General features: G+C 46.4%; 1 protein-coding gene across 1 annotated transcript in view; it reads right to left on the reverse strand.

Annotated features, from left to right (window-relative positions):
• Cdc42bpb (CDC42 binding protein kinase beta) overlaps positions 1–14,963 on the reverse strand; it is a 91,222-nt gene that overhangs the window by 29,908 nt on the left and 46,351 nt on the right. Inside the window, exons 5-13 of the mRNA XM_078050957.1 lie at positions 14,337–14,485; positions 10,882–10,975; positions 8,443–8,643; positions 6,663–6,911; positions 5,025–5,104; positions 2,293–2,459; positions 2,099–2,218; positions 998–1,131; positions 296–538 (exon numbers count right to left, since the gene is read on the reverse strand). Of these exons, the coding sequence (XP_077907083.1) occupies positions 296–538; positions 998–1,131; positions 2,099–2,218; positions 2,293–2,459; positions 5,025–5,104; positions 6,663–6,911; positions 8,443–8,643; positions 10,882–10,975; positions 14,337–14,485 (1,437 nt within the window). The remainder of the gene's footprint in view (positions 1–295; positions 539–997; positions 1,132–2,098; positions 2,219–2,292; positions 2,460–5,024; positions 5,105–6,662; positions 6,912–8,442; positions 8,644–10,881; positions 10,976–14,336; positions 14,486–14,963) is intronic.

Raw genomic sequence — 14,963 nt, forward strand, 5'->3', positions numbered from 1 at the left:
CAGGAGGATTACAAATTTGAGGTCAGCCTGTGAAACTTAGCAGACTCTGACTCAAAATAAAAAGGGTTGGAGGTGTAGTTCAGTGGTAGAGCACCCTCTAGGTCCAATTCCCAGTACCACAAAACACACATACAAAAAAAACTTTGAAAATAAATACTTGGCAGATCAACTTCACACAAATCTTAAGACCCATTTTAGTGTGATTTATGTAATATGGCCCAGGCTTTCAAAGATGTTTTAAGATCAATCTAAAATCCAATCAATCAATACTGTCTCTTGAAATCTAAGAAATTACCTCTTTCCTGAACTTCTCAGATTTGCGGATCTCCTGCCTCAGGGAGTCGATCTTCTGCATGGCCCCATCCATCTCCTCCTCTTTGTCCCGGAGCTGCCGGGACACCTTCTGTTTCTGGGAGCGGAGCTCTGCCATGCGCTCATTGAGGTCCGAGAACTCCTGCAGGGCCCGCTTTCGCTGCTGATGGGCATCTTTGAGTTCTTTGGTCTGGGATTTCAATCTTTCTGAAGCTTCAATCAATTGCTGATCAGAAAGAATGACAGATGTTTTATGTCAGCTTAGTAAAGATTTGGAAGGCTGAAATTCAGTTTCTACTGTGTTAAAGAGAGTAACTGCAGATGCTGGTCATAGATCCAAGAACCCACCTTCTTGGAAAAAGCCTTTCTTCCTGAAGTCCCCTGGCTTGGGGGCTGAGCACCAATTCCAGACCAGGAAAGACCCTGCACTGTATGGAGCAGCCTGCTGGGGGCACCTGGCCCCATTAACCCACCTCTCTGACTCATCTACAGTCAACAGAAGGATGCAGTAGGACCTGTGCACTCGATCTAGCACTGAGTCGCAAGTAGACCAATAGAACAACACCCGGCACAGGACAGCCCACACACCAGGGACCCCAGGAGGTCTTCAAATGTCTCAGGGAGGCTCACTCTTAGGAAAGTGCAAAATCATCAAGACCTCTCACACAGAAGCACACCATGCTACCTTGTGGAAGTCCTCCTTCTCCTGCCGCGCCAGTCGGTACTGCTTTTCTAGGCCCTTTAGCCGGTGTGTGGAGTCCTCGTGCTCTTGGCGAAGTGTCACTGTGTCCTCCAGCTGTCGTTCTAGCCTATTTGAATCTGAGCAGAAGAGAAATAAATTGTGTGTCTTTGTATGAAGTGATTTGTCAGCTGACTTATTAACAACTGAAAACATCTCTCTCATTCAGACTTCTTTTCCTTTTACGTGTATCATAAGTGATCTGAGCTATAGGGAACAGGCTCACTACATTTCATTCCAACCAGTCTCTCTCCAGGGACTGTAAGTCTTGGACCCATAGGCCCACCTGTCCCTATAAACCGTGTAACTCAGCACAGCACCTTATTTTTTCAGGGAGCGTAAAGGTTTCAGTGACTAATTAACTCAACCCAAGCCTTTTTCTGGATCAGGATGGTAGGGCTGACAGGAGATTGAGATGACCTGGAGTTGCAAGTGGCCAACAGAGCCTGCCCACGTGGAGTTAAGAGTTATAGCTTAAAAGTCATCTGAAGCTGGGTGCAGTGGTTCACGCCTGTATTCCCAGCAGCTCGGGAAGGGAGGGGTGTGCTGAGGCAGGAGGATCGCAAGTTCAAAGCCAGCCTCAGCAACAGTGGGGTGCTAAGCAACTCAGTGAGACCCTGTCTCTAAATAAAATTCAAGGCAGGGCCACCAATGTGAGAGGCCACATAATTGTCAGAGCTACACAGAGGAAAAGCAAGAGTTTATGGAGAAAACACATGCTACTACACTATTATCAGAACTACCACTCTATTATCAGAACCAAATAAGGTGGAAAATAATTTTAAAACTGACAATTTTAATACTGACAAAATGCTAGAACTCTAAACAGAGAACTTTCTTCCTGCCTTTCCACCTTATTTAAATGATTCAGAAATTTTCCTTTTAAAAGATTAATGACAGGGCTGGGTATGGCTCTGTGGTAGAGCACTTGACTACATGAGTGAGTCCTGGGTTCTGTCACCAGCACCACTAAAGAAACAGATCCGTACAGAAGAGAGATTAACACATAAGAATAGAGGCTGAGCAGCTGCTTCTGGGAACATTTACCTGCCATTTTGTTCCTCAGATGCTCAATTTCTTCATTTAGCCTTTTGATTTCCTTGTCTCGGTTGGAGTTGCCCAGGGCCCGTGTGGCAGCATGAAGGGACTGCACGGTCTGTGTGGATTCTGAGGGAGACACGGTGTAAGTGCAACAGCATACGGGAGGCAGCGCGCAGCCCAAAGGCCATCCTGCCACTCACCCTGCAGCTTCCGGCTCAGCTCCAGCTTTTCCTGTTCCAGTCTTCGTATCCTCCTCTCATAAGCTTCAACTTGCAAGCTGTTCTCCAAGTCCCGCTGCACATCCTCATCTTTGGTTAATGTGTTAGATTGCATCACGCTCTTCAGAGAGCCACGGTCGGAAAAGCAGCTGTGAAATTGAGCACAGGCCTTCTCATCTACTGAGAGCTGAAGTGACTACACTGGCACTTAAACACTTCCTAGGGTGAAAGTCTTTTAGAAGTGGCACACAAAATACCTGTGAAAAGATTTTTATTGTGTATGGAGCCAAAGTTAGGCAAGAGCCCTCTTTCCTGCAGAGGACTGTGTGGTGGGAGGGAACCTGAGAAGCCTCTGCACACCCACTTCACTCTCACCCAGAGCACCAACATAGCATTCTACCTAAGGAGCAGGACTAGAGGTGGCAGGGCTCCCTGGTTTCTGACAGGTTGCCACAACTGAGCCATCTGGGATAGCTATCCAACCCTTCAGAGTTCACATTCTTGACCTGGCAAACTAAATGGCCCTTGCAGAGCTCTGGCTGGCATGGCTGAGCCACTCACTGAGGACCAGTCAACTGGTGGACACACTGGATATTCATGCAAGCACCATCCCCTGCCCAGATGGAGGCTGTAGATGGTTCTCTCACCCAGCCCAATTCTTGGACTGGTGTACACGTTATTCAGTTCTAATTAGCTCATTAGGAGACACCATATCACATAAAAAACTTGTTTGAGTTCCTATGCTGAGTCTGATAAAGGCACAAGGGAACACACATCTATTACAGAATGTAAAACTGATGAGTGTTTCTGCAGAGGGCTCTGATAGAGCTGGGCATGCCAGGCCTGCGGATGTCTATCCAGGGAGGAAAGTCCTGGGTCCATCCCACCAAATTGGGTATTGGCATATAGACCTGGGACCTGCAAGTGTGACAAGAACTTAGTGACCTGGGACGCACTGGACAGGTCAAGAGTCTTTGGCTTGGGCTACTAAATACATTCCCTTGCACAGCGGTAGCAGCTGTCACTCAGGTTCTAGCTCTGGCCCTTCACACCTCAAGATTGTCCATGAGCTTAGGCAGTGGTCTCTTTCCTGAGGACCCTCATCATCTCAGCTGCCAGCTCCCAGAAGATGCCAGAAATCCAGGTCTGGGAGCTTCCTTCTGGAAGGGGGTTCATTCGTCTCATCTCACCTTCCTTTCTTCATGGCCCCGGTTTCTTTTCTTTCCTTTCCATCTTTTAGAACCAGGAATTGAATGCAGGGGCACTTAGCCACTGAGCCACATCCCCAGCCCCTTTTTTGTATTTTATTAGAGACAGGGTCTCACTGAGTTGCTTAGGGCCTGCGACCCCCTGCCTACTTCCTTTAAAATCTGGTGGAGATTTTACCTCAGGCAACACAATTTTGTGGGTGCCAACGAACAAAGACACCAGCCTTGGCACCTGTGGCACTGCACATGGGTGGGTGCATCTGGCACTGTAGATTTTACCTTGAGGCATGGAATGATTTAGCCCCACTGATGGAAGGAAACTATGGAGCTGGGCTTCAATCCTTTAAAAGCAAGCAGAGTGTTCTAAAAGAAGATGAATCTCAGTCGGGCAGAAGTGTAAATTCAACTGTAGCCACTGATTTTGACATCTGAACACACTCCACCAGCACCGAGGGCTGATTGGGCAGGAGTCACCCAACTACCACCTGTGGACCCAATCTCACCCACAGTTTGTTCTTGTGCCATCCATGAGCCAAAATGGTATTCACATTTTTTAAAGGATTGTAAAAGAATTCACACAACAGAGACCTCAAAACTTAAAATTATAGTCCTGTGTTGACTAAAGATGGGACACATTCTGAGAACTGCATTATTAGGCTACTCCATCACTACGCAAAACCAGAGCGAGCTCACTCAAGCAATAAGAGTATATGGCAGCCAGGCGCGGTGGCGCACACCTGAAATCACAGTGGCTCGGAAGGCTGAGCCAGGAGGATTGTGAGTTCAAAACCAGCTTCAGCAAAATCAAGGCGCTAAGCATCTCAGTGAGACCCTGCCTCTAAATAAAATACAAAATAGGAATGGGGATGTGGCTCAGTGGTTGAGTGACCCTGAGTTCTATCCCCAGTACCATTTAAACAAAACAAAACAAAACAAAAAACATGGCTCAAGAAGAGAGGCGGCTGAGAGGTGCAATGGACACAGCTGGGCAAGGCTGCTACAGGGCAGCAACAGACTGTTTAACGGTGAGTTTCTTTTTCATGAGCAGGAAAGCACGCCACAATAGGTCCCAGAGTGGTACAGGAAACAGCATGTCTCAACAACTGCGGGACTCTGAGCAGTGATGTGCTGTACTTTACATGACTAGCAGCGTAAATGGTGTCACCACAAAATAGGTGACCTTAGCAGGCTGTAATATCACAAGTGAAAGAAGTGTTCCACTCATTGTAATCTTACAGCAACAGCACAGCTTATGGGGATCTGGCACTGACCAAAAAGCTTATGTGGCACTTGACTATTTACTGTCTTGCCCTTCAGAGAAAGTCAGCCAACTTTGGCATACACCTGCAGTGACCAAGCATGCATCTCTAAAGGACAGAGCCCTATGTCTCCCTTGATCACGGCCTCCCAGCCCTCTCAGCACAAGCATGCCCAGCACAGAAGCACCCCCAGATCATGTGCCTCTCCAGGGAAGGTGCTGCAGGGGAAAGGCAAACCCAGACACACCTTTCTGTTGTGAATGTGAAGCCAATGAAGGGCAAATGCAATCCAGAGAAGCCGGTGTGAGAGCCGGGAGGTAATATTTCCTGCATAAGAACACAAACAATAGGAATGAAATCTATATCCAAACACCCAGAGGAAAAGATGTGATGCTACTGTGAGCTAGAGGCGCCAGGCCACAAGTAGCTTACAGAATGCCCACCCATGGTGCCACCTGCAGGCCACTCGCACTTCTCACTTCTGGCTCTATCCACTGAATGTACAGCACAGTTAAGAGGATAAACGCACATGACGGTAGCTTGGATCAGCTAGTAACTGCCAAAGTTTCTAAAGTCTCAGAATCCACTACTGAGCATGACTGTGTGCAGAGAACAGCAGTGGACATGTCAGCCCTCTGGGGACATGAGGAATGGCTGGGACTCTCAAGATTTTGGTCTCAAACAGAAAGGAGTTCTATAATTCAAAGGCAGACTATTTTCAATCAGTTTACTACAACTCTATTTTTCAGATAGAGGCTCTTTCTTGAATTAAAGTATCTGGGGAATTCAGTGTGCAAAGAGGTTTCCACAGTCTAGGAACAAGTCTCTGATCAATGGTGTCACTCTTTGCAGCCTCCATGGGGTCTGAAGTTCAGCCCCTCTTTGAATGTGGCACCATCTGAACCAGTGCTGAGCACAAGCACAGAATTCCTTCTGAGGCCGCAAGGGATGCTTCAACAATCTTCCCTGGCTGCTCCTGCTCAGCAGTTCCCTAGAGTCAAGGTCACTAATCGTAAAGGTCAAGAAAGATGAGACATATATAGCAAATAATACTATTTTAGTATGAGGAATTCTTAAGGAATAACAAAAGTTTTTCCTTCACTTGGTTTCCTCTACCATCAAATAAGTCACATATAAAAAGGTCTATGAGACAAAAATAATATTATAAGACATGAGAAAATCTCCCAGGGTGGAAGTATTGGACTATGTGTCAAAGTGGCTCTGCCAGACCAGACCAGAGTACGAGTGAGCCCCACAGCCAGGACCACAGTGGAAACCACAACTTAGCTGTCAGTGCAAAGACTCAGAACCTATTTCCGTTGCCATCACTGAATCCTTGGTACAACGAATGTAAATGCAAACCCTAAAAGACTTAGTGTGCTCTCGGCTAGAAGCCAGGCTGGCTCACCGCTGGTGGGCCATGGGTTGTGCTCCTGGTGAGTCTTAAGTCTTCAGACCTACAAAGTGAAAACTGGGCTGCACTGAGGCATGAGCACAGCAGTGCATGTGACTGCTTTGAAAAGGTACAAAGTATGATGAAAATAAAAGCAAATGGTTTCTGAAGAGTTCCAAACAAAAGAGATGGAACCTACTCAAACTGAGTGATTCATCATCTTTTAACAGGGACACTGAGAGCCAAGCCAAAGGCTGGAGTAAAAGGCACCCTTTCTTTGGACATTGCCAAATATTTAAAAAACAATACATGTGGTTCTTCAATGTACTATCTTGCTACAGTAGTTCCCTCGAGTCAAGGTCACCAATTGCAAGAGGTCAAGAAGGATGAGACATGCAGCAAATGATACTATTTTAGTATGAGGAATTCTCAAGGAATAACAAAAAACAGCACCTTGGCCTAATGCTGAGGTGTAATCACCTTGACACTTACAGCGTTTCTCAGCACATCGTCATCCACGTCGAAGTTGGATGTGTCAGAAGGGCTGCTCACATCAGGAATGTAAGGTGCTTCTAGGTTTCGTATATTTTCCCAGTTTAGACCTTCAAAAAACGCATGTTTCTTAAAGTCCTCTATTCCATTCTGCCCTAGCCGACGCTCTCTGCTGCAGATCAATCTCTGAATGAGGTCTTTCGCTTCTTCAGAGACATCCGTGACATGGGAAGGGAATTGAAATCGCTCCTGGGTGGAGACAAAAAAACAGCTGACAAATGGACATCGTCAGAAACATCCAAGCTGTATAGACAGTATGAAGACGAAGCAGCTCTGAAGCCACGTCCTTGTGATTTCATGGTAACTAACCATAAACCAAAGTCAGAGAATTTTAATTCTAGAAAGGCAAATGGAAAGAGAAAACTTTAGTCCCTCTGGTTTTATTTATACTTGGTTTGATTCTACACTGCAAATAAAATACAACAGTGATAAATTTTTGCCTATCAAAGCAGCAAAGAATGCTGTGTGGAATGTAAACATGCACAGCTTTCTTAGAGGGTATCTGCTGGCATCTAATGTAAGTCCACGTCCAAAAAGTTATTCTATGAACAGTCACAAAGAGGAAACAACACAACCCTGACTACATTTGAGCTGGACCAAGAAAATGGCAAAATGCCCACCCAAAGGACTCATTAAAAAAATACAGTACACACACCCCACTAGAAGGCCAATGGAGAACCAGACACGTGAAGAGGACACCTGCTTGTCTGTTCAGATACACTCACCAGGCCACATGCCCCATGGGAAAGAGCAGGCCTGGATGCAGAGCCCCCACAGGCTGTCTGTCTCCCTTCTGCTGTCTACACAGAAGGACTACCATGACTGACTTCATGGGTGGCAATGAGGATCAAGCCAACGAGTGCACAGGGAGTGCCTGGCCTGGCCCTGCAGGCGTCACCACTGGTAACAGCAGCTGTCAGGTAGGAGCTGGTGGAGAGCTTTCACCTTCTATACACACGTGAAGTCTGTAGGAAAGGTGTGATTGCTAACTCTTAAATGAAAGACATGATTCTACTCTGGGAAAAAATTTTTTATAAGTACAGCTTTCGCTTTAATTTAGAGTTAAATATAAAATAATTTACTGCTGTCTTGTTAATTTGCTTCCCACATGGGCAGTTAGTGGGAGACCTCAACTACAGGACAGGTCAGCATACAACTGGAGGTTCTGGGACTTGTGTGCAGAACACGTGTACAAGTGTGTGTGTGGACAGCAGGCAGGAATGCAGAATGCTACCAGCATGCTGGCGGAAAGGTCAAACATGACACTGCAAAGACATATGGCTAAGAGAAAAAACAAGAGAAAATGGCAGAAAAGGAAATAACACAAGAGAAAGCAAGAAAGACCAAGGAAGGCAACACTGAACAGAAAAATTAGTCTCTGGGAGAAGGAAAATAAGGGAAAAAACGGGATAAGAAAGGACCATGGACCTGCTTTCCCCAGGGAGATGATTGGCCATTTGTAAGGCCGGGTCCATGTGCTCCCACAGCCTCCCCAGCAGCGCCAGGCTCCTCACTTCTGATATCGCCATGCAAACACTGCAGGTTTCCACAGAAGCCACCCACACACCTGGGCAATGCTTTTGAGGCTTCCCTTCCCTCTGCCCACCAGATGCATCTAGCAACCCTCTCCGTCCCCTCCTGCCCCAAGGGTGTGGTCCTACCTCCCTCTAGGCCTATACCATGTACTAAGAAAATACAGGGCACGAGAATGGAGTCTTACCTCATGGTTCATGATTTTCCCATACGTCTCTACAAGTGACTCTGCATAAAACGGTGTTTCTCCATAAAGCATCTCGTACATGCAGACGCCCAGGGACCACCAGTCACATTCAGGCCCATATTTGCCCATGCCATCCTCCATGGCCTGCAGGATCTCAGGTGAAATGTAGTCAGGTGTGCCCACCGCCACAGAGGACTGAACCTGTGGGGAAGAGTGAAGGAAAACCTAGAGTGCTCCGATGGCCTGTTTCTAACCACTCTCTAACATCTAGCACCAACAGGAAACAAAATAATCACGGAAGAAAAGCAGTGAGTGATCAGGATATACAAAGCTAATGATTCAAAATTCAATAAATACTCTCTTGCAGTACTGAACAGTGAGCAGTTCCCAGAGTGGTGAGGCCCTGCATGCATGGTTTCCCAAGGCTGAACACCCTCCCCAGCCCCAAGTGAGAACTTCTTCTCCAAGACCCACAGGCAGAGTCCCCACACTCTCCATCCTTGTCCCAGGGCCGGACTCTGACATTCTGTCAACAGACTTGTTAAGGGGGCTCTTGTTATAACAGGGAGTCAGGTAAGGATTCGCCTGGATGCTATATTCCTAACAAGCCCTCAGGGTGCCAAGAATGCCCATCTGCAGACCACCTGTGATCTCCTAGATGGAAGACAAGTTGGTCCAGGCATTAGCTGGGTGCTCAGGCATTCCCTGCTCAGGGAACTGGGAGGTAAACACTCCCCTAAAAGGAAGAGAACAATTCCCTGCTGTCAACATTAGAAGGTTGTGATTGAATATAGTGCCATGTCTCCCAAATGCTATGATCAGCAAAGACCAACAATCACAGGAAAGCAAGAGGTGGCTGGGTACAGGGAGAAAAGACCACTAGAGATTGTAGGTCTCTATAACTGAGGCTCAGACAGGAACTAGGGCTCCCTGGAAAGAGCAGCTCGGGCATAAGCAGGGCCAGGGTTGGCAGTGAAGAGCATTGCTAGTCTGCAGGAACATCAGGGATTCTGCATGTCATGTCACTAGTCACTTTTCTGCATAATGCCTTTCCCAGGCCATAGGAGTCCCAAATGTGAGTAGTGGACTGCTGAGTATGTTGGTGGTAACCCAAGGTCAAACACCCACTGTGATAAGGAGATGGGTAGACAAGAAGGGCAACCAAGGCCAGTGCTACAGTCACTGAGACTGAGTTCGAGGACAATTTTTACCTACCACCTGATTGATTTGTGGTCAATACTTAAAAACAAGAGAGACTGGCTTTTTGGAAAGAGAGATAATTCGAGGCCAGGCACAGGGGAGCATGCCTGTAATCCCAGTGGCCTGGGAGGCTGAGGCAGGAGGATTGCAAGTTCAAAGCCAGCTCCAGCAACTTAGTGAGGCCCTAAATGACTCACCAAGACCCTGTCTCTAAATAAAACACAAAAAAGAGCTGGAGATGTGGCTCAGTGGTTAAATGTCCCTGGGTTTAATCTCCAGTACCAAAAGAAAGAGTGCACTGCACGTAAAGCATGACCTGCTGGTGAGGTCTTGTTGCTGCATGAAAACCAACTCACAGAAAAGGACCAGACTGCTGGCTTTTGAAAATATTTCATATGACACTTATAAGTGTAGGTTTTCAAGGAGAAAAGACTTCCAAACATACACATAAAGCTGCAACCATGGCCATGGGAGAGAGCGCATTTGAGCCCTGCTGTGGTGAGAGCGGGACTGGAGTAAAGTAGTCACCAGCTGTGAATCTGGCCTGACCTGAGATGAGGCCAAGACAGGAAACAGCCTTCTCTGGGGCAGGAGTGGTACTGGCCCTCTTGGCATTCTGCACAGCAACAGCCCTGTTTCTAGGTCTGCAGCACTCACGAGAGAAAGCCCCTGATGGGCAGGAAGACCTGCCCAAACAAAGGGGGAAGGCAGTAACACGGCAGGGTCTGCCCACCAGGCCAGGCTCTTCAAGGCAGCACCAGGAGCTGTCTTGCTTGCTGCAGGGTTGGCAGGCTGGCAGTAGCCCAGAAGTCTGAGGGATTGACAACTTCTCTGACAGCACACATATGACTTTCCTCAACATAAAACAATAAAGTTTTTTTTTTAATTGCCCAAATAGAAAATGTTCAATTACGTTCTAAATGATTTTCTTAATTTACATTAATAAACTTGGGGGCTGGATGTAGCTCAGTGGTAGGGCATTTGCCTAGCAGGTGCAAGTCCCTGGTTCCATTCCTAGCACCACAAAAATAAAATGAAAGGGAGCTAGGGATGTAGTTCAGTGGTAAGATGCATGCTTAGACTGCATGAAACCCTGGGTTCAATGCCTAGCACAAAAACAAAAACAAAAGAAAACAAACAAATTTGGTTTCTTAATTGTACCTAAAATTGAACACTTAAATCCCTCCTAACTACAAGCCAAATCCACCCAAATTGAAAATCTCCAACAAAAATACCTACAGTTCCATCATCGTTCATCTTCAAACAGGATCCAAAGTCAGCCAGGCGGATATGACCATTCACATCCAAAAGGACATTGTCAGGTTTAATGTCTCTGTTATTAAAATAAACATGAAATTAACCATCTCTGTGAAATACATTAGGTAGATCAAAGCTCTGAACTAGCAGTGGGTTGGTAGGTCAGCTGAGGAAATGCTACCATCATCTGGGAATAGTTGTAACCACCAACTCAAAGAGCCTCTGAGTCAGAGCACCTCTGCTTGAGACCCATCAGGAACAGCAGCAGGTGTTGCCACCGCTGCCACTCACTGAATCCCCAAATGACTCCAAAAGCACACTGTCATTCCTGTCCATCTATCACCCTCCAGGTAGAGTCTCCCTTGGAATTGAGACAAGGATGCCCTGTTTTTATGAGGCCTACCCAAAGCTGTAGGGTCAGAAAATAAACGTCCAAGGACACAAGCATGCTTTGTCATCTTGACAATGCCATCCAGGTCGGCCTGTGGGAAGTACTACGAAGAAGCAGAAACTGAGGCCAAGGGGCAGGGCAGCATGGAGGGATTCGGGGCAGCCTCCAAGGAGAAGAGCAGTTTGATGAAGGAAGAGAGTGAGGGCACAACAGGGAGGACTTTCAAAAGCACAGGTGAGCAGATGGTGACAATCCTGACTAAATAATAAAAGCACAAAACAAAAGAATACTTCAACACAGCACTCCAAACTGAAATAACCATGACAGCATTCAGGAATATGGAAAAAAAAAAATCCTACAGCGAATAATTTTTAAAAACCTAAGAAAAAGAAGTGGACAAAAATGGAAGAAATGAGTAGATTTAACTTGAGGGAGAAGAAAAAGAAAATCTTACCAGAAATGAGAATCCAAAGGAGAATTCTAATCAAAATCTAATGAAAAATACTGAGGAAAGGGAGGAAAAGATCAGAAGTGTAGGAACATGGAAAGAAAGGAGGGAATTGCAGAGTGGAAACAGCTGGAGACGGAGGGGGCAGGCAGAGCCTGAGACACACAGCACACGTCCAGCTGAGCTGAGCCCACATCCCAGAGCAAGAGAAAAGCCCTGAATTCACGGACTTAGAATCAGTGTCCTATTTCAGGGAGCAAGAGAAGCTGAAACTGAGGTTCACACAGAAGTAGTAACCTACAAGAGGCGCCAGTGAGGAGGGCTGGGGGGCGATCCAGCCACAGCCTTCTCCCAGTCTTGGGCAGGTACCGCATGAGAACAGGAAAGGAAATGGCCAGAGGTGCTCAGGAACACACCACAGACACAATGGAATGGAGTCTGTGACCATGGTGGCATCTCAAGTCACTGGGAAACACAGACTTAAAGATCACACATTTGGGGCTGGGGTTGTGGCTCAGAAGTAGAGTGCTCGCCTACCATGCGTGAGGCACTGAGTTTGATCTTCAGCACCACATAAAATAAAGATATTGTATCCACCTATAACTAACAAAAAAGTTCACATATTTGTGGCCCATTCCTTGTGCCAGATTTAAGAATAAATTCCAAATGTATTAAAGGTCCATAAATAAAAAAATGAAACTACATTAATGAAGAAAATAAAACTATCAGAAGAAAACATGTATTTTCTTTCTGGGGATTAAAAAAAAGACTTCCAATTATGACTTAAAATCCAGATGTAATCAAAGAAAAAAACAACAAAATTGATTATATAAAACATCATTTTTAATCTGCATGGCAAACAAAAAAAAAAACAACTAGCAAAGTCAAAAACAAATGGCAAACTGGGAAAAAATATTTGCAACATATATTGGAGATAAAAGACAATTTTTTAACAATTGAAGGAAATAAGCAGATACTCTATAAAAAGTAAAATCACATGAAATAACTCATAGAGGCAATCACAACAAAGATAGGAAAATGATATTCAACTCCATAAGAAAGGTTAAAAAAAAAAAAAAAAAACTACAACTGAGGCCATGTTTCCCTGTAATCCCAGCAACTCAGGGGGCTGTGGCAGGAGGATCACAAGTTTGAGGCCAGCCTCAACAACTTAGTAAGACCCCGTCTCAAAATAAATAAAAAGGGCAGGGGATATGGCTCAGTAGTAGAACAGCCCTGAGTTCAATACCCAGCACCACAGAAAGGAGGTGGCAGGAGGAAGGAACCACAATTGTCCAGCATCTCTCATCCACCAGGTGGCAAAAATTCAAAGGTTTTCAAGAACACTTGACCTTTGTACAGGTGAGAGGTGGGGCATTAGTGAGGGGGGAGAACTGCAACACACCCTGGACTCTTTTTGGGAGTTCTGTTTAGGTAACAGTGTAGGCAGGGCAATACTGAGCTGTTCCAGACAGTTAGAGGACTGAGCCAATGACTCACGGTGCTATGCCTTCCAGGAGCCAGAAGGGTCGGGAGGAGGAAGGCTGCCATGTGGAATGGGTAAAAACCAGTGAGTTAACTCAAGAATCCCACACTACAAGAGTTGACGCGTGGCCCTGGGGCACTGCTTGCACACCTGCACTTCAGTCCTCTGTTCTCTGAGGAGCCCAGAAGCAGGCGTCCCTGATGAAATGAGTACACTTGGCATACTGACCTGCATCTTCAAACCACTCACTCCCTGCTAAAGCAGCCAGGGCCACTCTGGGAAATGTCCAAGAAGGCACAGAAGTTCAAGATGGGCCAGAACCTAAGGCTGCCCTCAAAAACAGCCGAGGGCAGATCCCAAACATGGGTGCCAACCAGATGCTCATTACATGTAGAGAGATCAGCAACACACTAGTGTCTTCAGGAGGGTTTCAATCACTAGAAACAATAAGGTCAATGTCTGGGAAGCACAGCTGGCGATCTTACAGGAAGGGTGATGCTGGGACTAATTTGGGGGTCAAAGTCCTTAGAACTTTTCAACTTTTAAAAACTGTTATTATGAAATTAATTTGATAAAGATATAAATTAAACCAGTTTCTATTAAACAAAACAAACTACGTGTGTCTCTGAATGAGTGGGGTGCAAAGGTGGTCTTCAGGGAGTGGCCTGCCTGCAATGAAGGGACAGGGAGAGCAGAGGGGCTGCTGCCCGGTCCCATCCTGCAGGGAGCCTCTGAAGCACAACCACTGATCCCTCCACTCCTCTCCACCACTGTGATGGACAACCAACCTCCTTTGGCCAATCTTCCCTTATGAGGAGAGGGTGGAGATGCCATGGGATGGAAGGGCAGGCATGTAAGACTACCAGAGGGCAAGGTGGCTCAGCAGGCTTGAGTGAGACCATCACAACAGGAGACACATGCCAGGCCTGGTGTAAGACGTGCTGTGGGCAAACCATTCTGTACCTGGCTGCTCACCACAAGGACTCACCACTTGCATGACTCCCTGGATGAACTGGAACCTGCAATCTGTGACTCAGGGACCTTAAACATGTTAAAGGGATGTTTTAACAGCTTAAGTGTGGTGCCCATGAAGTACATGAGAAGGTACTTACCTGTGCACATAATGAAGCTGGTGGATGGAGTCAATGGCCAGCACCATCTCACCAATATAGAACCTTGCCATGTCTTCTGGAAGCTTGTCTTCAAATTTACTAAGTAGTGTCAGCAAATCACCACCCACGTAGTAATCCATGACCAGGTACTACAGATCAGAGAGCAAAGAACACACTGCTGAGTCCCCAGGGAATCTGACAACTAAAGACCAAACTTCCTCTTCAGAAGCCCGTGGACTCTTCAAGTCTGAGCACTGGCTTCTTAGCTGCTCCTTTGCTAGCTGGATTGTCCCTCTTGGAAGGTCCCAGATGTACTGTAATGATGCTGTAATGTAAGTCACACACGTGGCAGAGAACAGACTCCTACAGAGAACACACTGATCACTGAAAAAGTGATGGGAGGCCTGCTGCTAGAGAAAACCCTCCCAAGAGCTAGTGAGCCAGAGTAGGAGCATAGTTCAGCAGCTGGCAAGACCCGTGGGGTTCAGTTCTCCAGGCTTTGAGTCTCAGGAGGACACTGGACCAGGGAAAGGCTATCTACAACAGCAGCTCTATTGGAAAGATGGGGTTATCAAAGAGCGGGTCATACCACAGACACATAAGAGGAGCTGCTGCCACAGCAGCAAC

Source organism: Ictidomys tridecemlineatus, chromosome 5 (genome assembly GCF_052094955.1).
Source record: "Ictidomys tridecemlineatus isolate mIctTri1 chromosome 5, mIctTri1.hap1, whole genome shotgun sequence".
Lineage (NCBI taxonomy): Eukaryota > Metazoa > Chordata > Mammalia > Rodentia > Sciuridae > Ictidomys > Ictidomys tridecemlineatus.